We start from the raw sequence: 24435 nt of genomic DNA, 5'->3' as shown, positions 1-24435 counted from the left end.
GAAATCTGGATTTTTATATAAAATTATCTAATTGTTTTGGTTGCTATTGGGTTTTTTGGGGGGAAATTATCTAATTTTTAAATGGTGGCAACAAATCCAAATTGGAAAGAAGGAAAGGAGGGAAACAGGAGGAGAGGAAAAACGAAAGAGAACCACCTGCAGGCCAAACAGAACAGCAATGCGGCCCAGAGTTTGCCGGTTTGTGACTCTTGCCTTATGCAGACTTCTTCCTTCCTTCCTGTCTTTCCCCAACAATTCAAGACGTATTCAGGGACTTCTTCAAGGTAGACTCGGAACTAGATCAAACACAGTCAGGATTTCCATTGCCCTGACAGTTCTGTAAATCTATCCATATAGTTTTTATTGAGCTCCTAACATTTGCAAAGTCTATCATTACATCTTGTTTAAAATGAAATATGTTAACAATTACATGAAACAGAGATACAACTTCCAGAATGGTCCAAATGACTCTGACGTATATACTTAACACTTTAGCTGTTTTAAGAAATATGATCAAAAATAAAGAGAATTGTTTTTAAAACCTACTGGAGCACTCAAGTTTTACAATTCACTTCTGAATTTAGAAGGTTAATAGGGAAGTTTCAGAACATCAGGCATCACTCTGTTGAAAAGTAGGGCTTTTTTTTTTGAGGAAGATTAGCCCTGAGGTAACTACTGCCAGTCCTCCTCTTTTTTGCTGAGGAAGACTGGCCCTGAGCTAACATCCGTGCCCATCTTCCTCTACTTTATATGTGGGACGCCTACCACAGCATGGCGTGCCAAGCGGTGCCATGTCCCCACCCGGGATCCAGACCAGTGAACCCCAGACCATCGTGGAACGTGGGCACTTAACTGCTGGGCCACCGGGCTGGGCCCGAAAAGTAGTGCTTCTAAAAGACTTCAAAGGCAACCATCCTGAAAATCTTTCATTGGAGTCAGTTTTGACTCTAAATGGTCTATACCTATAGAGGTCATCTATGACACCAAGCAGCATCCAAGTTCATACTAATTCTGAAAGAAAAAAAAAAGTTGGTAATCTTGTCAACTGATTAGATAAGAAGACACTGAACAATTCAACCTGGCTCAGGTTATCAACCGCTCATTATTACCTTTTAATATAAATGTTAAACAGTATACATGTATCCTACTTTCCACATGAGATTCACATCACTTCAATCACTGTTTTCCTCTCATGTTTTTCAGCCTGTGTCCATCTCTCTCCCCAGCCTACAATTTTCGCACATTTAAGGTATGCCTACTTCTGTTTCCACTATTTCTTCTGCTGTTAATCAGAGTCGAGACTCTTCAAAATTTTTAACTTCTTTGCTGTCTCAGATATTCTTCATACCCCTTACACTCTCAACCCAAGCCACCCCCAGCCCCGCCCCATTCTAGAACCTGGACTCTCCTCCACTCTCTATCCCGTATCTCTTGGCCTAAATAACGCCCTTAGCTACCTCCTCCCCAACCCCCGCCCGGATGTCCCTCCCCGGGCCGGCAGCCTCAGCCATTCCAGAAACTGACAAAGAAATTGCAGACGGAGCGCCACTCCTCAGCGCAGTAGGTCTCCGTGAGCTTCGCGTTCTCATCCAGTCCGTCAGGGTCGGGCCCGGTCCCCAGCGGTCGCTCCTCTTCGGGGTCCGAGGCCGCCTTCCTCTTGCCGTCTTTGGTCTTCTTCTCAGAGGGCTTCTCTTTGGGCGGAGCGCTCGGGGGAGGCCGGGCCCCTGCGGGAGGGCCTGGCGCGGGCTCCTGGGGTCGACCCTGGCTCCCGGCTCCGGGCTTGAGATCCCGGGGGAAGCTCCCCGCAGTGGGGCCGGCGGGTGGGGACGGGTAGGGCACCAGGCGCAGCTTGGCGCCGCGGCCCTTCTTGCCGTTGCACAGGCGGGCGGTGAGCGGCGCGGGGTCGTGGCAGGGCCGCCGCATCCTGCGCAGCCGGCTCAGCACCTGCTTCCAGAAGCGCCCGCGGCGCGCGGCGTAGGCGGCGCAGCTCTCCGGCTCCCCGCGGTAGGCGCAGTGCAGGCGCGTCCCGGCCGGGCCCTGGCAGCGCAGAGCCAGCTCGCTGCCGGCCGCGGGCCTCGGGCCGGGCAGCAGGAGCTGCCAGCTGCACGCGTGGCGCTCGGGACTGACGAAGCGGCCAGAGGAGGGGCCTGCGGGACCCAGGGCCAGCTCTGCTGCGCTGCCAGCGCGCCCCTTGTCCCTTCGGACGGCTGAGAGGACACAGCCGCCCAGCAGCAGCAGCAGCGAGAGCGACGCTCGCAGCCTCAGAGCACTCATGGCCCGCGATGTCTGCGCTCAGGTCGGCTCTTTTGGGACCCGTGGGCGCTTCAGTGACGGCAGGGCCAAGAGAGGGACATCCCTTGGACCTGCGGACAGAGGCAGAGACGGCGTCCGACTGAGCCAGGCGCAGCCCTTCGTTCGAGCCCATGCACCTGCGAATCCCCCTCCCCAGACTTTGTGAACACTGGTTTCCAGCAGGCAGCAACAGCCTGCGAGGACCCCCTCTGAAAAGTTTCCTGGGAGAAAGCCGCTTACTGTCTAAATAATCGTTTTGAAACTATTGGTGCTTTGAGGTTTTCTTCTCCGTGCCAATACGGTAGCAAAGCGATGCCTGATAATTACCACCTCCGCTCCTTCCTCCACCCTCTCCCTTCTCCACCCTCCAATAAACTTTCTTCAAAATCATTTCAGATTATCCTTCGGAAACATGCACTTTGAACTTACCGAGTTCAGGGAGAGGCAGCGAAGCCTTATTAGGGCGGAGGGAATGACTGCACGAAGGATTAGTCCGTTTCAGCTGGCTCCCAGTGAATGAACGTGTTATCAGTGGGACAGAAAGGGCCTCTCCCACATGCCCCTCCCAGATTTCTCTCGCAGTGGGAGATTTCTCACCCCTACGCCACACACGCATCCAAATGTCCGATGGAAATGGCAATGTAACATGAAATACAGATCTTGTATTTTGCTTCCAATGTTTAAAATAATCACGTGAATTTTAACAAATCATTCTTTTCTTTCCTTTTACAAATTTAATTATCCAAAAAGAAGTTAAACAAAGATCTAAGTTTTAAGAGAAACGAAATGAAACAAAACAGTTGTCAATATTCTAAACCAGGCACTATTTACCCTCTCTTTTTCATATCAGTCTGAGTTCTATATCTTCACCCATCATTGCCGACAGTCTTTCTCATCCTAACTTATCCTAATAAAAATATTACTACTAATAAAAATGTAATATCCTAGTTTATTAACATACCATGCTGTCCAGTAGTTCACCCAGGGGTGGGCATTTGGGCTTTTGATTATTTTTAGGTATTATAAATCAATTATAAAATTCTTACAAAAATTAGAAGTTTAAAAAATTTGAATTATAGTTGCAAGGTAATATTACCAATTTGAATAATTAATCTTTAAGAATTAATGTTCTTGAATCTTGAAAATTTTATATTTAAACAAAGCTTTTTTTTATACTACAGGATATTCTATCATCTTTTAAAAAAATGTTCTCAGTAATGTTTTTTTATTTCAAGAGTTTATACCTCTGACTATAACTGTTTTATACAAGTATTTTCCTAAAATATTCCCCAAGATGTCAGCAAGTCTCATAATATTTCCTAATGTCTTCTTTCAGACAGTATTTTCTATTACTGAACTCTGATCGGTATTTGAACAGTTATAATTTGACTACTACTATAACAACCAAAATATTTTAGAATTAGGAAAATGTACTTAAATATGTTTTCACACATATTAAATATATAGTAGTGTATATTAACCTAAGAAAGGAAGTTTTTACCCCTCTGGTGAAATCAGAGAGATTAAATGACTTACCCAAGATCACACATGATTTAGTGATAAAGCCACAAGCCACTTGACTTTCAGTGATCAATGATCTTTACATTTCAGCTTTTTATTTCACAAGTATCACTTTCACAGTTAGTTGTGTCTTAGTTACACCAATTCAATTTATACTGAAAAACAATTAGTATCTATGAAGTTAAGAAATATTAACATGTGTCATAAACAAGAGTAGCTTATTAATACATTTCACAGATGGAAGCCTTTTCTTTCAGAAAACCATATTTGTATTAGCAAAGTGCTGATGAGTAGTTGCAGGCTTTTGTCTGTTGTTCTGGCCTTTACTTACTGTTATCAGCTACTGAACGAAATTGGAACAGTTTTTCAGCTAAAGAGTGACATCTTGTGACATTTTGCACTAATTACAATGAGAAGGTTTATTATCTGAAAAGTCACAATTATGAAGAGACCGTGCTGTCGGAAACATTATCCCCAGAAGAAAAATAAGGGCACACAGATGTGCTGTGCCATGTCAGGAAGGGGTACCTTTTTACCAGAAGTTACTTTTTGTAAATTGTAGTAAATTATACGTAACATAAAATTTACCATTTTAACCATTTTTAGGTGTACAGTTCAGTGGCATTAAGTACATTCATAGTGTTATGCAACAAACACCACCACGGATCTCCAGAATGTTTTTTGTCTTCCAAAATTGAAATTCTATTCCCATTAAACAATAACTCACTCCTCCCTTCCTCCACCCTCTGGCAATCATCACTCTACTTTCTGTCTCAACGAATTTGACTACTTTAGGTGACTTGTGTAAGTGGAATTATAGAGTAGTTTTCCTTTTGTGACTAGCTTATTTCACTTGACATAATGTCTTCAAGGTTCATCCATGTTGTGGCATGTTTCAGAATTTCTTTCCTTTCTAAGGCTGAATAATGTTCCAGTGTATATATATATATATACCACATTTTATTTATCTATTTATCTGTCGATGGACACTTGGGTTGCTTCCACCTTTTGGCTATTGTGAACCCTGCTGCTATGAACATGGGTGTACAAATAACTGTTCAAGTTCCTGCTTTCAATTCTTTTGGGTATATACCAGAGGTGGAATTGCTGGGTCATATAGTAATTCTATTTTTAACTTTTTGAGGGAACTCCATACTGTTTTCCATAGTGGCTGCACCATTTTACATTTCCACCAACGGTGCACAAGTGTTCCAATTTCTCCACATCCTTGACAATACTTGTTATTTTCTGATTTGTTTGTTTGTTTGCTTGGTTGTTTTTGTTTTTATAATAGCACCCTAATGGGGATGTGAAGTCTATCTCATTGTGGTCTTGATTTGCATTTCTCTAATGATCAGTGATATTGCACATCTTTTCATGTGCTTATTGGCCGTTTGTAGATCTTCTTTGTAGAAATGTCTATTCAAGTCCTCTGTCCAATTTTTAACGTTTGTTTTTTGTTGTTGTTGGGCTACAGGAGTTCTTTACATATTCTGGATATTAAATTGTTATCAGATTTATGATTTGCAAATATTTCCTCCCATTCTGTGGGTTGCCTTTTCACTCTGTTGATAGTGTCTCTTGAAGCCCAAAAGTTTTGCATTTTGATATAATCCAAAGGGAGACACTTTAAAAATATCATGATGTAAGATGTGTAAGAAAACATGAAACATATACCCTAATATTGATTTTTTTCCTGCTTTTTCTCCCCAAGTCCCCTCAGTATAGAGTTATATATTTTAGTTGTGGCATGTGGGACACCACCTCAGTGTGGCCTGACGAGCGGTGCCATGTCCGTGCCCAGGATCCGAACCAGCAAAACCCAGGGCCAACGAAGTGGAGGGTGCGAACTTAACCACTCGGCCACGGGGCCAGCCCCCAATATTGATTTCTTAAAAAATAATCTTGTTTGCATCAGTGATACAACAGGCCTGTTTGGATTCATACCATATACCACCTAATAGTTTAGAATGGGGCGACATTTCTCGATAGTTTCAATGATTGACTGCTTAGTCCTGCGCTCTGAATTCTGCAAGGGAAAAATCTTATCATAAGGAACAGAGTCTATGGGGCACCTCCTTCCCTTCTTATCCTAGAGGAGGTTAGCTGCAGCACCTGATCCAACAAAGTTCTACAGTGAGTGGGGCGGAGTAGAGGCCTCCTGCCTGTTGTTTTCTTAAGACTACATAATTCTTCCTGCATGTAAAATCAGCTTTGTACAGTTTAATATTCAATTTTTTTGTTTCATGTGTATTAGCCTAATATCCCAAATTAAATCATAAGCTTTTTTAGACAAGAATAAGTTTTTTTATTTCTTTTGTACCTAAGACAGTGCTCAAGGAGAAAAGTAGATTACCTGAACTCTCATACATTGCTGGTAGGAGCATAAAATGGTACAATCATTTTAGAAAACTGTTTGACATTTCCTTATAAAGTTAAATACACATCTACTCTATGATCCAGCCATTCTACTCCTAGGTATTTAGCCAAAGTAAATGAAAACATATGACCACAAAAAGATGGGTACAAGAATGTTCATAGCACCTTACTCATCATAATAGCCCCAAAGTGGAAATGACCCAATTATCCACCAGCAAATGAATGGATAAACAAATTGTGATACAATCTGTTTATTACTCAGCAATAAAAAGGAATGAATTACTGCAACATGCAACAAAGTGAATTCATCTCAAAACCATAATGTAGAGCAAATGAAACCAGACACAAAAGAGCGCATATTGTATGACTGCATCTATATGAAGTTATAAAAAAGCTAATTGACAGTGAAAGAAAATCAGAAAAGGACTGCCTCAGGGAGATGAATGGGGGTTTGTATTGACAAGGAAGGGATATGAAGGAAGTTTCTCCAGGTTATGACAAGTATCTTGGCAGAGGTTTGGGTTACACTTAAGATTTGCGTATTTCACTGTATGTAACTTTTACCTAAAAAAGAAGCCAAACCTGTAAACAATTATTAAGCCCAACTTAATCACATCCATGCTGAATAGTTTAGGGGTGAAGTTCTGATGTTTGCAATTTATTCTTAAATATATAAAAAAATAATATAGATACGAATAGACAGAAATGAGTAGTAGACAGTTATGTGATAAAGCTAATACAGTAAAATATTAATTGTAGAAGCCAGGTGGTAGGTATACGGGTGTTCACTGCATAATTTTTTTCAATGACAGTATTTTTGAAAAATTTCATAATAAATGTTGGAAAAAATAGAAAACAAAAATATAATTTAAAAATTATATCCCTACCATTAAGAATTAACATATATTAATACCTTGTCATATTTGCGTTCCACAATTTTTTAAGAAAAAAATGTCGCATAACTCTTCTATTTCCATTACCCCTCTCAAATCCCATTTTCCTCCCCACTCCACTCCCACCCAAGGGTAATCAGCTTTTTTATTCTAAGTTTGGGGTATATTCTTTCAATCCACTTGCAATAATTGTATACTTGTTTATGCACATACAGGTAAAACGCATGTCAAGTATAGTCACTGCAGCTTTATTCAGAATAAGGAAAAATTTGAAAAACCTAAATAGCAATAGAGTAGAGAAATTCAGTAGAGAAATGAATAAACTATGGATTTTTTATACAATGGAATAGCTCTTGAAAACACAGTTAACTAATTCATTAATTAAAAACAAGCTTATATGATACTGTTTATTGTTTATGGAACACCCATGTAGCAAAATGATAAAAACATGGACAGGAAGTAAAACACAAACTTCATAATAACAGTTATTACTGGGAAGGTAGGGAGGGGAATGAGATTAGAGAGAAGTAAAAGACCTCAATTTTATCTTTAAGTTTTTGAAAATTTATCTGAAGCAAATATGGTAAAATTTTAATAGTTGTTAAACGTGGGTGCTAAGTATATGGATGGATTTTATTCTCTATATTTTTATGTATGTTGGAAAGAATTCATAATTTTAAAAATACAAATAGTATTGCTTTGTGAGTATAGTTTTTACAATTCATAGAAATTGTATGATATTGTAAATATTGTTCTGCATCTTGCATTTTTTACTGAATTTATGGTTTTGAGCTTTGTTCATATTGGCATATGTAGATCTAGTTAATGTTGGGCTGTTGATAGCCCATTGTATGACTATATTATATTTGATTTATCTATCACCCTACTGATGGACATTTAGGTCATTTCCAGGTCTTCTCGATGATAATGAATGCTGCAGTGAACACCCTTGTAGAGATCTTTTTGTGTACAAGAGTGTTTCCCTAGACCTGTCACCTTTAAATTGGAGTATATGTATCCAGGAGGACACCCAAAAACTTCTTGAGAAGTGTTTAGGCCTGTATAGATTTTTTACAAATTTAATTTCAAGATCCACAACCTCTACGTGCGTGCTTTCCTCCATGTGTTTATCTCAACTACAGGCCTGGGTATAGACCAATGTTTGGGGTACTATGCTGGTTCTCCTTTGCCACCTCCTTTCACAATTGCTCATTTCTCACTTGACTACACAAAGGCGTAGTTCTCATCCATATCAAATCTCACTTGAGATTTTATACATAAAATTTAATATTTATGCATTTTTATATTGTTTTTATTTTTTAAATAAAATAATCCATGTTAATCCATCTAAAATTTATTTTTGTTTAGCATTAGTTAACATTATAACTGTAGATCTAATAATTTTGATGTAAAAGTCTAAATAATTTAACTGATAATCTATACTTTTATATGCATATCAAAGTCCCTTTGATCATAGCAGAAGGACAAAGTTAGTTGATATATCATTCCACTATCTTCCTAGAATCTCCTGCAGCTATAGTAGTCACGTGACACAATTCTGGCCAATGAGGTGTAAGTCTGCTAAGAATTACTGGGAAGATTTTTGCTTTCTCGAGACAAATACTATGTCTTACTCCTTCTTTTTCCTGGATGTATGATAACTGCAGGTGACGCAGCCATCATTTCAGCTTTCCCAGGAGAGCTGGTCTCAGGAGAAGCTGACTCCATTCTCATCTCCTGGGTGGTCTAAGGATAATTCCATCTCCACTGCCCATAGTTGGTTTAATTATGAGCGTGCGACCCAATTATGCACACTTTGTGAAGTTTGCTCTCAGCTTCTGGGAAAGTTCTTCTCTGCTCTTAAAAGATTCACAGAAAGCCAGTCTTCCTCTCCCTTCCCTTGGATGTTTTGCTTTTGCACCATACAAGTTTTACAGATCAGTGGATTCAAGTTTACCTACTTTTTTCTTCAACGGTATTTTTTTGTGCATTAGGAAATTCTTTCCTACCCTAAAGTCAAAATATTCTTCAGTGGAGTCTCCTAGTAGTTTTAGAGTTCTGTTTTTCATTTTTAGACCTTTAACCCATCTGAGATTTATTTGGGGATATAGTAAGAAGTAGGGAATTTATTTTTTCCTCTACATGGAGAGCCAATTAACCAACATTCTTTGTTCAATAGTTCTTTTGCCACTGATTTTTTTTTTTCCCTAGGAATGATTCGCCCTGAGCTAACATCTGTTGCCAATCTTTTTTTTTTCCTCCTCAAAGCCCCAGTACATAGTTGTATATTCTAGTTCTAAGTCCTTCTAGTTTTTCTATTTGAGCTGCTGCCATAGCATGGCTACTGACAGACGAGTGGTGTGGTTCTGTGACTAGGAACTGAACCCCTGCCACCAAAGTGGTGAAAGTGCTGAACTTTAACCACTAGGCCATCAGGGCAGACTCGCCACTGATTTGTTTTTTTTATTGGCCCTGAGCTAACATCTGTTGCCAATCTTTTTTTTTTCCTTCTTCTCCTCAAAGCACCCCAGTATGTAGTTGTATATTCCAGTTGTAGGTTCTTCTGGCTCTGGTATGTGGGACGCCGCCTCAGCATGGCTTGATCAGTGGTGCTAGGTCCGCACCCAGGATCTGAACTGGTGAAACCACTCAGCCATGGGGCTGGCCCCGCCACTGATTTTTGAAGGTACCTTTCTGGTGGTAAAAAAATAATAGCTAATATTTATTTAGCACTTACATGTATCATGTATCAACTCATTTAATCCTTAAAAACACTTTTCCAAAGTACAGGTCCATGATCTGTTATTTACAATTCTGAAATTGAAAAAGGTCTGAAAACCATAGTTAAAAAAAATTCATTTGGCAGCAAAACCTGACCTGAACTGGCATGCAGCTATTTATAGTCTTTTATTTATTCCTCTTAGTATGGCTATTCATACATTTTGCTGCAGAACCATAAATGTCCTTGATTATAGGGTGCTGCCCTAGAAGCTGCTGGCGTGTGACATAATACAAGGTATGTCTATTGGATTACTTATCAAAATCTAAAGAATTCTAAATTCAGAAAACCATCTGGCAGGGTCAGGCTGGTGGCGCAGCGGTTAAGTGCGTACGTTCCGCTTCGGCGGCCCAGGGTCTACCAGTTCGGATCCCGGGTATGGGCTTGGCACCACTTGGCACGCCATGCTGTGGTAGGCATCCCACACAGAAAGTAGAGGAAGATGGGCATGCATGTTAGCTCAGGGCCAGTCTTCCTCAGCAAAAAGAGGAGGATTGGCTGCAGATGTTAGCTGAGGGCTAAATCTTCCTCAAAAAAAAGAAAAGAAAAGAGAACCATCTGGCAGGGGTTTCAGATAAGGGTTGTGGACCAATATATTATTATCCCCATTTCATAGCTGACGAAATTGAGACATAGAAGTTAAGTCACTTGCTCAAGGTTGAAAAGTTAACAAAAAGTATAATCAACGTAGTTAACAATGTTTTTGAGTGCTTATTGTGGCAGTCACATGGTTAAATGCATTATATTCATTATCTCATCGAATCCTCACAATTCTAAGAGGTACCATTATTATTGCCATTTCCCAGATGAAGGAACTGAAGTTTAGAAAGGTTATACAATTCCCTTGAACACACAGCTTTTAAGTGTGGTGAGGAAGGATTTAAAAACAACTCACTCTAACATCAATATATTTGATTGTTACACTTATCCCTTAGAATCCTATTAATACCAGTCCTTTCCTCTTCTAAATGTCATTTAGAACTGCATATCTAATTACCTCTTGGATATTAAAGAATACGATTTTTAAAATGTGTATCAGATCATTTTATTCATGTGTTTAAAACCCTATGACTTTCCACCACATCTAGAGTAAAATCCCAATTCCTTACAATGGCCCCTCTCTCTCCCAGCTCATCTCCCAACACAGCAGACTTTGCTTAGACTTTTTCATTAGGTGTAGCCTTACCTGATCTTCACACAGCTGGCTCCTTTTGTCACTCAGGCCTCAGCTTGAGCGCCTCCTTGGTTTTTCCTAATTACCTAGTCTAGAGTCTCTAATCACCCTCTCTATTCCATCATTCTGTTTTATATAGCATATAAACATGCTATTTTCTTGTTTATCTTTTTACTCTTTTTCCTTCCACTAAAATGTAAGTTCAGCCAGAGTGGGCACCTTCTGTTTTGGTTTCTTTTGAAGCCTAAATCTCTATTACAGAGTTTAGCATATGGTAGGTACTTAATTTTGGCTGAATAAATGAATGTAGTACACTATCAGTAAATAGAACCTGCTTGTTAGTTTCAGTGATGGGAGATAAATTGAGAAGGCAGGTGGCGGGAGGCAGTGAAATGTGAAGAAGCTTGGACATCAGCTTAATCAGATTTTGTCTAAGGGTATAAACACTGCCTAACAGAGTGACACAGATCAGGTACCAAATAAATATTTGTTGAATGAACGACAGTATATACCATTACTAGCTTGGATCTTAGGCGAATTACTTGAACTTTCTGAGCTTGGTTTTCTCACCTGTAAGTGAAGATTAAAACCTACTTTACAGGGCCGGCCTGGTGGCGCAGCAGTTAAGTCCCCACATTGGGCTTCTCGGTGGCCCAGAGTTCACTGGTTCAGATCCCGGGTCCGGACATGGCACCACTTAGCAAAAAGCCATGCTGTGGTAGGCATCCCACGTATAAAGTAGAGGAAGATGGACAAGGATGTTAGCTCAGGGCCAGTCTTCCTCAGCAAAAAGAGGAGGAGTGGCAGTAGTTAGCTCAGGGCTAATCTCTCCTCGAAAAAAAAAAAATTACTTTACAGGGTTGGCCTACAAATTATATGAGATAATGCATGCCAAATGCCTACCACATGGCACGTAGTTTCTTTCCTCTTACATTTATATACTACTCTATGGTTTACAAAGCTCTTGTAAGTTCTTCTCGATACATGACCTCATTTTATAATGGAAAAACAGACTCAAAGGTTGAGACATAGCCTCTTCAGGTAATGAGAAGCCAATAGGCAAGCTGTTTTAAAAGCAGAAGAGTGACGCGATAAAAGCAGTGTGTTTTGAAGATTAATCTCTTGGTAGCCTATAAGATGGGCTCGACTGAACAAGCTGAAGAAATATGACTTTGACTACTGCCATAAAAATCACGTTTAAGTTGATGAGGGCCTGCATGAGGTGACAGAAAAATGTTTAAAAGCCTAACGAATTAAGCGAGTGAATAGGCAGATAAGACTGAAAAAAAAATAAGATGGGAGTTTCCATATCTAGTTGAGAAAATGATGGTACTAACAACATAAACAATTAAGAAATCAAACTTAGCAAAAATGGTTGGCAGAAGACCTTCCCTCCAATATCCATGCAGAACTGCTGGCAAATAGGGCAAACGTTTGAGCCGTGTCCTAAGGGCCACTGCAGATCTTTCTTGATTTCACCCTTCCCATGGTATCGCCACCTGGACTAGAGCATCCCAGTCCTTGGGATCAAGTTTTCTCTGGAAGCAGTCTGATGAAGATCGGAGCGGTAATGAATTAGAAACCAAGTTTTCGAACCTCCAGAACCTTGGCTAAACCGCCTTTTTTCCTTCTCTGGAAAAGAAAGGGACCTTTATTTCTCCTCCACGCCTCATTTTGAGACTAACGACCCTCTCCAAAGCAGCACAAAGAGACTTTTTTCCCCCCGCGCGCGCCGCCAAGCCGAAGACACTCTCACTCTTTTGCCTTACCGGCCGAGAGGAGCTCTGGGCGGTGAGCTGACGTCACTTCCGGCGCGCTGACGCTAAGTCCGGCGTGCCGACGCCTGCGTCAGCAAAGAGCGGAGCTGGGGGCACCGGTTTTGAAGTCGTGCGGGTCGGAGGACTGCTGCCGTCGCCGCTGCCTCAGACCCCTGCTCCCCAGCCGCGGCGGGGACGAGCTCGGGCAGGCGGCGGGGCAGATGCCCGAGGGCCCGCGCCGGGTCGCCCCGCTCGCCCCGGCCGCTCCCTTGTGCTCCGCGGCCTGGGCCTGCGCCGCTCTGCTCTCTGGAAACTAGCGCCTCAGCGGCGCGGCGCGTAGCTCGCGGGGAGCCCCGAACCGCCGGTGCCCGGCCATGGCGGTTTCCAGGTGGGTCTCGCTCATGACGAGCGGATGGGAAGGCGGCCCCGGCGAGGCGCGGTCTCCTCTTGGTGCCCCGACTCGCTCCCAAAAAGGAGCGGTTCCCATTGTCACTGCGCCCGGGCGCCTTCTTCCCCGGACTTCAGAGTTCGCCCCTCGGTCTGTGGGGCTTTGGGCTCGGGTTACTCCCAGGAAATAGGTTCAAAAATATCTTTTTCGTGCTGAATAGATCTCTTGCCACGTTAGAGCTGGTGTTTCTCTTTCCTAACCGTGTTTCTCTTGTCTGGTTTCTCTTCCCTCTTTCAGTTCTAGAAGAGCCTCTTATCTTGCTTAGTATTTTAAGGCTGATCCCTAACCTCCATTTCACGGGAAAACTTGGTAGTAACTGTCGAAGTTGGGGAGATTTGAATTGCTCTTATCTAAGTGACCTTCTGATTATGTTGAAGTTTTTTATTTATGGCTTTAGGGATGTGTTCTTTCCTGAGGACTTTTTCCTTACCTTATGGTATAATTCTTCCTTTTGTTTAGCGGTAAACATTCAGGCGTCAGCATTGTAACCTTTGGCAAATTAATTGTATTAGCACCATCTTCTTTAAGGCATGAAAGGTATATCACGAATCTTAAATTATTTTAAAATGTTGCTCGTCAACAGGAAAATCTAGGAAGACCAGCAAGACGTGTATTTAGATAGCTATAGGAGGCAAGTGCTCCTTTCCTCCAATATGATGGAATGGTGGGAAAACTTTTTGTCGGTAGTTTGATTTTAGTGGACATGTGTACATGGAAGTAGGGGCTCGTTTCTCTGATAGCAATCAGAAAGATTCACCGAGTTCATTAGTTGATGAGGTAAGTTTTTATGAGAACGGGGTTCTTCTACCACATAGACTGAAGGGAAAAAATGATAGTTCAGAAAACAAATTGTTTTCATTCATCTTTCATAGTTAATTCAACACATTCCTTGACCACAATACGTGCCCAAGCTTTCTCTGTTTTGCAAGCGAAAGGATAACCCATCCCTCTCAGATTCCCTGGATAACTGATGAAATAGCGTGTGGGAGAAACCCATGGGAGTTAGGGCAGTGGGGTTGCTACGTACCTGAAGTGTAGGGCATCTAATTGTTATTTCATAGATTAGTTAAATCCATTCAATGTGAGGGAATTCTTATTTTCTCATATATGAAACTGCCTTGAGAATGCCAGTTGTATTTTCAAATTTTGCAAATATAGAAAGGTGTATCTTCTGATTTGTTACCTCCTACATAAATACACTGATACATAAACTTAATATGAGATTTATCATGTGATACAATGTTTAAGGGAATGAGTAGATCTTGAAATTCTTTTCTTAGAGCAGACTATGTATGTTTTCACAGTGTTGGATATAATTTTATAGAGACAAAATGAAAGTGTTTAGCAAGATCCTCATCTCTTTGGCCAATGCTAGTCTATTTACAGAAGTTTAGGGCACCTACATTTCTGAATGAATGAGCTTGGAAAGCTATGGCCTTTTGTTCTTGACCTTGGATTTCAAAGGGTAGTGCTCTTTTTTCTGTACATTCTTTCTTATTCACTTTGGCAAAATTCTACTAAATTCTCCTTAGGAAAAAAAAAAAGCCTTTCGTAGTCTTATGAAAGAGCTGCTTCTGTGCTTATTTTGGTAATATAATAGATTCAAGGAAAACACATTTGAGACATCTGTGTTTTTGGGATACTGTCCTTGCCTTTTTCTTTTGCAGATTCACTTTGAATAGCACACCTTAATTTCAAACTGGCCTTCTTCAGGCACTAAGCACATTTCTTTACTAACTAAATTTTCTTTCTCTCCTGTTGCTGCATGTTTGTGGAATACAGACTGATTTTAATATTATTTTGTACAGAATAGGTAGAAGATGGTTCAGAAGATAAAAATAATATTTGCCAGAATCAAATCTGAAATATATTTTGCACTGTTTATGTCAATGTGCATAACTGAAAAGGAGCTATGTAATATTTTTTGTTGCTATGCCCTTGGATCGATCCTGATCCCTAGTGATCCTGTGTACAGCAGAGTGGAGCCCTACCTGGCCTTTTTGTGCCATCCTCTCATCTTCTGGCGCTATATCGACAGTGCTCTGCTGCTATTCACAGGGTTTTAATGGCCAGTTTTTTCGGAAGTGAGTGGCTGGATCCTTCTTCCTAGTCTGTCTTAGTTTGAAAACTTCACTGACACCTGTCCACCATGGGTGACCCTGTTAGTATCTGAAATAAGTGGTTGCATAGCTTTTGGCATCACAGCAACATGCAGCCACCACAGTATGACAACCGACGTTTGGGTGGTGTGGTTCCCTGACCTGGAAACTGAGGGCTAAGGTGGTGAGAACTCCGAATCTTAACCTCTAGACCACGGTGTAATATTTTTAAGACCTTGTAAATATTTCCAACAGAAGGGAAGTAGTAAGTTGGTACCATCATTCCCTCAGTTGCCAGGTTCAGAAGTCTGAAAATAATGTTTGACTTCTCCCTCCCTCCTTTCCCCCCCATCTAGCCAGTCACCAAATCCAATCCTGTTGGTTCTACTTTTCTAATGTTTCTCTGGCCAGTCTTTTTTCTTTCCATACCAGTTACCTCAATCCTTCTCCATACCAGCATCATCTCTAATCCAAGACGCCTGCAATAGCAGCCACTTGCTCTTCCTGCCTCCCATGGGACCTCTTTCTAATTTATTCTTTGGCTATATTATTTGCTAATATGTGACTTTTAATGTGGTCATTTTTCTGTCTAAAACCCTTTAATTGTTTTCTGTTACCTTAGGATAAAGTCCAGATTCCTTACCAAACCATATTCTTACTGGATTCTTTGTGATCTGGTTCTTGCTTCACCTTTTTAGCTTCCTCTTGTGTCAAGTTCTCTGCATCTTTCTCTCTTTCCTTCTCTCTCCTCCTTTCCCCCTCTCTCCTTCATTCTGAATCTGAATCTGTGTTCTCACCTTCGAATCTTTACTTCTGGAACATTTCTTTCCTGCCCCCTCCCCTCCCCGACCCCCAAGTCTGGCAAATTCCAACCTTAGGTTTTGAGTCTAAGCTTATGGGTCGCTTTGTTTGGGAAGCCTTCTCTGATTTTTCCTTCATCTGAGCTATTTGCACCAATGTGTGCTTCTATCAGTAATAATACTTATCATACCTGTGATTGTTTACTTGTTCTCTCCCCTGCTGGGGATTTACATAAGTTCTGTGGGAGAAGGGAATATATTTGATCTTTCTATCCCCAGCAGAGTGCTTGTCTCCTAGTAGGTGTTCAATACATTTTCTTTAATGAATAAGTGAGTGGTTTTGTTTGTTTTAATGCCTGTTATGATTTTGCTCTAACTTATGTATAGTAGAATATTTCTGGTGTTTTTCAGAGAGTGCTTCTGAGTTCAGCTACAGTTTTTCCTCAGGAAGAAAAACTCACTATAGCTTTGAATATTGGCCAGAATTATAATTTTAAAAACATAAATATTACCAGGACCATTTTTAAAAGTTTATAGTATAGTACAATTCTCTGTTAGTGTGGCCTTTTATAATGCAAATTGGATGTAATGAAACCCAACATTTTGTGTGATCAGATTTTTTAGATCCTGCTTATAGTTTTAGAAAGGCCTAGTTTTACTGTACTTTGAATTGTAAGACTGTGGCAAATTATGAAATGGCATGGTCAACTCTTGGTCTGTGGGTGAGTTAAATCTTGCAAAAGCAAACAAACAAACTTTGCGACTCTCCAAAATTGCAAATACAATTATACCATTTGAAGTTCTCCATAAAATGTAGTGAAATATTACCGAAAAATGTATGAGTACATTAGACCCTTAATAAAAGAGACAGTATATAAATGTAGGAGTAGAGAACAATGTTGCCCTTAAGATGTGAATGCTGGAAAGTAAGCTAAGCTCACTCACTAGCTACTTGTTCCCGTAAAACCAACCTCAGCAAAAAGACAAATTTGTATATATTACAGCTTACAGTGTTGCTTGCAAACAATTAAAATCTTAGTTGTTAAATCTTTGAAGACTGCTGTTTGGCTTGGTGAGCCTTTCTTCCAGTATCATCTGTCACCTGACTGGGGTTGGGCCACCAACAGTAAAGGCAACCTTAGAGGGATTGTTAAAACTAATGCTCGTTACGGAAGATGGGGAATCTGTGGCATTGCTGGGTTCCATGGCTTAATAGAGTTTTTTAAAAAATTTTTTATTGAGTTCATAATAGTTAACATCAATGTGAGATTTCACTTGTACATTATTTCTTGACTGCCACCACATAAGTGCTCCGCTTCACCCCCTATGCCCCCCCCACCCTACCCCTCTTCCCCTGGTAACCACTGAACTGTTTTCTTTGTCTGTGTACTTGTTTATATTCCACATATGAGTGAAATCATCTGGTGTTTGTCTTTCTCATGCTGGCTTATTTCGCTTAGCATAATTCCCTCTAGGTCTTTCCATGTTATTGCAAATGGGATGAATTTGTCTTTTTTTTCTGGCTGAGTAGTATTCCATTGTATATATATACCACATCTTCTTTATCCAATCATTGGTCAGTGGGCACTTGGGTTCCTTCCATGTCTTGGCTATTGTGAATAGTGCTGCAATGAACATAGGAGTGCATCTGTTACTTTGGATTGTTGATTTCAAATTGTTTGGGTAGATACCCAGTAGTGGGATAGCTGGGTCATATGGTAGTTCTATTTTTAGTTTTCTGAGGAATCTCCATACTGTTTTCCATAGTGACTGCACCAGTTTGCATTCCCATCAGCAGTGTATGAGGGTTCCCTTCTTAATAGAGATTTTTTAAAAAATCTATTTTTGATACGTTTGCCTGTTTATGCCACAAAATTGATTGAGTTGACTGTTGTACATTGACTAGCTAGTATGATTATAGTTTTTCCTTGATCATATAGAGAAAAGTTAAAAATATAATTTAGAGAATTTTTCCTCAGTGATCTAAGCTATAAGGGTCATGTCTAAAATGTCTAGATGGCAGTTATGATTTGACTTCTGTAGAAGCCACACCTTAGATCTGTGACATACATCTTTGCATTTGAGATGGTCCAATGTTCAGAAAAGATTCAGGAAAAAAAACTGGAAGACACCCTCTTATAGAAGAAACAAATCGTTAAGTCTGAGCAGGACTTTTCTCTGTTTTGTTAATTCTCTCTCTACACTGCTGATACTTCAGAGAAACATTGTTTCAACAGGTCTATTCTGCCAAATAAAAGGAAGTTTGTTGATGTGGGGGAAGTTCCAGTGGATCCTTCCTATTAACAGGAAAAATGCTAAAGTGATCTTATTTATAGGACAGCACAGATTTCTCATGTTTGCTGGGACTGTTCCTTCATTATTGCTAATTTCAATCCATTATAGGATTGACAGAGGGACTATTGTAAATTATATCAAATATTTCATACTTAAAAAGATTTAGTGACAAAAAAGCCAGGAAAGGTAGAGGAGGCATTATAGAAGTTTTTCCATTTCAATCCCTGTGGTAAATGCTTTCCTGTTTCTTTGGATTATACTTCAAAGTACTTGTATAAAGGGGTTTGTTTTGTTTTGTGTTTTAAAAAATTGTGGTAAGGGGGGGCTGGCCCTGTGGCCGAGTGGTTAAGTTCGCGCGTTCCGCTACAGGCAGCCCAGTGTTTCGTTGGTTTGAATCCTGGGCACGGACATGGCACTGCTCATCAAACCACACTGAGGCAGCGTCCCACATGCCACAACTAGAAGGACCCACAACGAAGAATAGACAACAATGCACTGGGGGGCTTTGGGGAGAAAAAGGAAAAAATAAAATCTTTAAAACAAAACAAAACAAAACAAAAAAAATTGTAAGGGGCCTGCCTGGTGGCATAGTGGTTAGGTTTGCATGCTTTGCTTTGGTGGCCTGGGGTTTGCAGGTTCGGATCCTGTGCACGGACCTACACACCATTCATCAAGCCATGCTGTGGTGGCATCTCATATGCAAAATAGAGGAAGATTGGCATAGATGTTGGCTCAGTGACAATCTTCCTCAAGCAAAAAGAGGAAGATTGGCAATAGATGTTAGCTCAGGGCCAATCTTCCTCACCAAAAAAAAAAAAAAAAGAAAGAAAAAAAAGAAAAAAATTGTGAAAATATACATAACATAAAATTCACCGTTTTAAAGTATGCAATTTTTTTGTATAAAGTTTTAAAACCACAGATATTTCTGCTAAAGAACCTAGATTTTATGTTTAAGACAAAGTCATACAGAGGCATAGGTTGTTGAATCAAGGGTAGAACTTATAAAAAAAGGTCCTGAAGGAAATAACACAACTTCACTGTACTTTTTCAGCATTCATTTAATGCGTATTTATGGAATGCTTTGTATGTTTTAGGTGCTAGAGACACAGCAGAGAACAAAAATGAAGTCCCCATTCTCGTGGAGTTTATGTTCTAGGTGGGAGTGGGGAAATGTAATTTATCTAGCATGCACCTGGCCTTGCACCTGGCTTTGGTGTAGTTTCACATCTTTATATTGATTCTTAGTGTTCTATGTGGTATGTTAAATTAATCTACTTTCTTGTTTAAAGAACGCAACATTAACATAGTTTCAAACTACCCACAATGTGAACTAGAAGGTATACATTTTAAAACACCAGCCTAGAGAATTTCTTGGAAGTTGTTTCTTTTGACCATAACTTTTTTGCTTAATGATAATGTGTGGGACTTGGTATAGTGTTCATATCAGAAATTTATTTTCTTTCCTTATGCTGTAAATAACACAGAAAAGTAAAAATTCAAATAGTTTCTGTTTTAAATTTTACTGCACTTTTGCTGGGTATAAAAATGCATAACAAAATGGACAAACTTGACTGATCATTCTCTTTTAGTTTACAAAGCCATCCTTGTGAGGCACTCTGTCAGTTGACCTTCCACAGTTTTTTAGAGTTTAGAGAGATTAAATTTATTCTGAGAATATTGAGATTGGAAGTAGATTGAAGAAGTTATATCTTACACGATCATGCACTGCATACAGTGTTTCAGTAAATGACAGACCACATATACAATGGTGGTCCTGTGAGATCAGTACCATATAGCCTAGGTGTGTAGTAGGCTATACCGTCTAGATTTGTGTGAGTACACTTATGATGTTTGCACAATGATGAAATCGCCTAACAATGAATTTCTCAGAACATATCCCTGTCGTTAAGCAATACATGACTGTACCTCCCCCCCTTTTTTTTTTGGTGAGGAAAATTGGCCCTGAGCTGATTAACATCTGTTGCCAATTTTCTTCTTTTTGCTTGAGGAAGATTGTCCCTAAGCTAACATCTGTGCCAGTCTTCCTCTGTTTTTTGTATGTGGGATGCCACCACAGCATGGCTTGATGAGCAGTGTGTAGGTCCACGCCCAGGATCTGAACCTGCGAACCCTGGGCTGCCGATGCAGAGCACATGAACTTAACCAGTATGCCACCCAGCCAGCCTCTGACTGTACCTTTCTGTTTTTCATCCTCAAATGGCTTAGGAGTGGAAATGCAACATATACTTGTTTATTAACGATGAAGTACTAATCTAGGACACAGTAGAAAATCTATATGATTTCTTTCAGTTTCTTTTATATGTATCTTTATGAATTATCATAATGCAAACAACTGAAGAGAAGATGGGTTAGATTGCAGCTGGCAGCATAACCTCTACAAATTTCTATGTACTCTTTCCTTTTTCTAGGCAGTCTTTAGAGTTGCCTGAAATCACAGGTAGGTAAGCAAAACATGAATCATGTCTTGTATAGTCATCTCCCTGAATTAAAATGCAAATTGAAAATGGCCAAATTTCTTACCATCAGCAGATTCATAACCAGTGGATATTGTCAAATATAATTGCCTTATGTTTTATTTAAGTTATTCTCCTACAGTCTTTGGTATCCATTCAGCTTGACATCTGTTACCTCTTTCTCCTCCATCTGTCTATCCTTCAGAGAATGAAGAATGGCATTTTCTCTACTAGCTGTTCTGCAAGAGAAGATTTAGCCGAAAGAAGTATTGTGGTAAGTACTGTGTTCCCTCAATCAGCCCTCCTTTTAACTTTCTTTCTCTTCTGACCACCTAGCTTCCTTCAGACCTCTCCTTCACCAAGGGCCCTGTCCGCCCTCCAACATAATACTGACCCTGTCTCATGCCCTTTCCCCCTCCCCCACCAGTTCACTGCACCAGCCTTTTCCATTGTGGCCTGGCCCTGATGCTTACCCTGCTGGCCTCATAGCTGGCTACCCTGGGGTAACAGGTCAGACTGCCCTCTTGTCCGATCCTGGCCTGCTTATCCCTTTGTTCTTCCTTTTGTGTGGTGTCTAATCTGCTGTCCTGGAGAGAGGAATGGAGAACTCCAGAAGGGGTTTTGAGTCAAGAGGACCAGAGAAGCAATCTTATGTCCCCATTCCTCTATTCAGGGAGGCAAATTTGGCTACCACCAAAGTGGGAGATGTGAGAATAAACAGGCCTGGAATTGGATGAGAGCGTGAGCTGATCTGCTGCCCTCAAGGCAGTTGGCTGGTGGAGGAGCAGAGGTGACATGACATGGCATTGGGATAAAAGGCTTTGCAGAAAGGAGAGGCAAGAGGAACTGTGTGGCTGTGAGACAGGATCAGCATTAGGTTAGAGAGGGGTTGAAGGTCTTTGGGCAGGAGTATGGTTCTAATGAAGCTGGGTAGCAGGGGACTAAAGGAAAGTTTGGGAAGGGTGGAAATTATTGAAGGAATACAGTGCCTACTGCACAGTCTCTTTCAGCTTGCTGTTTGGAACAGGCACAACTGCCTTGATGTTCAGAATGCTGAAGTCCTGCTGTGCTGATCTTTTCACTTACTGAAACATTACCTCAGCATCACTTTTGCTATTTTTATAGCTTGTTTTTATGTAATATAGCTGTTACAGATTAAGGATGTTTCTCAAAGGAAGCAAAAACAATTGTAATGTAGCACACTCTTTCTTTGCTTAAAAATGTTGCTTAAACTTGTGCCCAAGAAACTTGAACTTTTTAAAAATTTTAATTACAGTAAATACCAACTGCTCAACAAATATTTGAATACTGTGCAAAGTATTGTGGGGGACAAAAAGAATCATCAAAGGAGGTGAAGCCTAATGAGGAACATAAGACATCATGTGACAAAGTAATGTAAGAGATGCCACAAAACAAAGCGTAATAACCAAAATGGCTATTCAAGATGAGAATTCATGTGGATTTTAGAAGAGGAAATAATTTCAATGGTATAGTAGTCTGTGATGGTTTCAAGAGGGTAGACGAGTTAAAATCTTGATGGATGGGAGCTAGCTGAAGAATTGAACCAAGAAAAGGCATTGCAAGTTAAGGAAACAGTATAGACAAAAATGTGGAAACCATAAAGTTTCATGTTTGTTTTTGATTACTGTCTGATAAGTAAGGGTGAGTCATTCAGAGTTTTAGAGTGAGGCAGTAATTTGATCAAAGGGTGCTTTAGGAAGTAAATCTGGCAATAAGATCATATTAGCATGGGGATTATGCTCACCAGGCAGTTGAAAGTGTGGTACTAGAACTCCCAGATGGGCTAGATTTGGGGATTATTTGTGCTGTTTTATAGTTTAAGCAGATAACAGTAGTTTCCTAAAGGAGAAACTGGTGAGAGATGAACAGCCGAGGATTGAATCTGGGAGAATGTTCAGATTAAGAGTGGTAAGAGTAGTGAAACCAAGGAAGGAATTAAGAGTTCACAGAACAACAGGGTTGTATAATATTGTGAAAGCTTAGGAAGGGAAGTATTTTAGGATTGTGATACTTGCTGATGTTGGATGTCATAGAAGAGTCAAGAAAATTGGATTTACAAAAAAATTGGATTTGGAGTTTACAAGCTCATTGGTGACCTTCTGGTGTACTATTTCAGTAGTAGAGAAGGATAGGAACTTGACTGATAAGGATTAAATTGTGTATGGTGAGGAAATATGAGAAGTGATTTTAAACACTTGTTCAGGATGCTTGACACTAAAAAGCAAATGTTCTAGAAGGTGGAGGTCAAGCAGTTTATTTTCTCATTAGAGACCTGCATATTTGAAGATAGAGAAGGGAATAGATTAATAAAGCAGTGATTTAAGATATTGGAGAAAGAGTAATTGAATGAGGATAGAAGGGGATGGTATCAAGAAAACAGTAGAACAATATCTAAGTCTTGAAGAAGAGTGAGGACTGTCTTTTCATCTGAAATAGGATAAGTATAAAGAACAAACTTTAGAGGTAGCGAGGAGAGAACTTGTGATAATGTGTGTTCCTTAGCCTAGAGATCTACTCAGTGAAGTAGTCCATTCCATTTTAAGGAATAGGGAATAGTAATTGGGGCTTGAGGAAAGTGGAAATGGTTGGGGAAAACTTTGAAAACTGTCAATTTTCTTTTAACCTTTTACACATGGATATAAAACAAGTTAGTATTATCATTTAGAGTGTGCATTTTGCAGCCGGCTTTGCTTTTGGTCACAAAAAGCAAAAACTGCGTCAAGGAAAAGGAATTACGAAGTAGTTGCAATCTTTCCAGAGGTGCAGTCTAAAGAACTTGGCATCAAATAAGTCAAAGATAAGACAAACACTATGTTATGTAAGGGGGAAAAAACTACAAAAAAACTCCACAACATATAATGATGTGAAGCTGTAAAATAAGGCTAAATTACCTAGTTTGACCTTCCAAAATAAGAAGGTAAGCAAAGTTAAGTGTGCATCCCTAAGTCATCTAACAAGTAACAGAAGCAGGACTTTTACGTGTCTCCTAACCTCTAGTCTAGTTTGTTTTTCATTTTACCCTTGTTTCCTATAGGAAAGTCCTGGATCTATGTGAACTGTACACATACAGGACAGCTTGATATTGTTATAAAGAATACATGCAGCAAATACAAATATAAGTCTGCTGTAGCATAAATTTGACCTAATACAGTCCTTTTTTGTTTTCCTTGAGGAAGATTAGCCCTGAGCTAACACCTGTGTCAGTATTCCTCCACTTTACATTTGGGTTGCCACCACAGCATGGCTGATGAGTGGTGTAGATCCCAGGATCTGAACCCATAAACTCGGGCTGCTGAAGCAGAGCACGTCAAACTTAACTACCATGCCACAGGGTTGGCTCCTAATATATTCTTTGTAATAAAACACTTAAGTTTTGATAATTTTTCCTGCCACAGGATATAGAAGATTTAGAGTGAATGTTTATCTTGATACTTACAGAAAGTTGTTCATAGATGTTTAAGATTTCTTTTTGCAAATTTCATTGAGCTTAGGCATTCATAATC

At 40.1% G+C, this 24435-nt stretch overlaps 2 protein-coding genes and 1 long non-coding RNA gene across 10 annotated transcripts in view; 2 read left to right on the top strand and 1 right to left on the bottom strand.

Moving 5' to 3' along the window:
- Positions 1-335: 335 nt before the first annotated feature.
- FGFBP3 (fibroblast growth factor binding protein 3) lies at positions 336-2930 on the bottom strand. The gene is made up of 2 exons (XM_023642682.2): positions 2722-2930; positions 336-2363 (listed from the first exon to the last, which is right to left on the bottom strand). Exon 2 carries the CDS (start codon positions 2272-2274, stop codon positions 1504-1506), a length of 771 nt encoding a protein of 256 aa, XP_023498450.1. The 5' UTR covers positions 2275-2363; positions 2722-2930; the 3' UTR covers positions 336-1503.
- On the top strand, positions 1448-2682 carry LOC138923409 (uncharacterized). The gene is made up of 2 exons (XR_011436971.1): positions 1448-1560; positions 2297-2682. It is a non-coding gene; the product is annotated as an uncharacterized lncRNA (long non-coding RNA).
- A 9912-nt stretch (positions 2931-12842) lies between the features above and the next one.
- BTAF1 (B-TFIID TATA-box binding protein associated factor 1) overlaps positions 12843-24435 on the top strand; it is a 92134-nt gene continuing 80541 nt past the window's right edge. For 2 of the 8 annotated variants that reach the window (XM_070262051.1, XM_070262040.1), the window contains exons 1-2: positions 12849-13183; positions 21117-21185. Coding sequence is in view for 2 of the 8 variants with exons in the window: in XM_023642572.2 (XP_023498340.1) it covers positions 13170-13183 (14 nt within the window). In the remaining 6 variants the exon portion in view is untranslated. Of the gene's footprint in view, positions 13184-21116; positions 21186-24435 lie in introns of all 8 variants that reach the window. The other 6 variants (XM_070262029.1, XM_070262025.1, XM_023642572.2 and 3 more) reach the window with 3 other exon arrangements.

This window comes from Equus caballus, chromosome 1 (genome assembly GCF_041296265.1).
Source record: "Equus caballus isolate H_3958 breed thoroughbred chromosome 1, TB-T2T, whole genome shotgun sequence".
Classification (NCBI taxonomy): Eukaryota; Metazoa; Chordata; class Mammalia; order Perissodactyla; family Equidae; genus Equus; species Equus caballus.
Note: the sequence above shows the minus strand (reverse complement) of the source record. Positions and strands in the feature narration are given on the sequence as shown.

Coding starts and splice junctions, on each gene's coding strand:
- FGFBP3 (XM_023642682.2), bottom strand. CDS start 2,274: ATGAGTGCTCTGAGGCTGCGAGCGTCGCTCTCGCTGCTGCTGCTGCTG.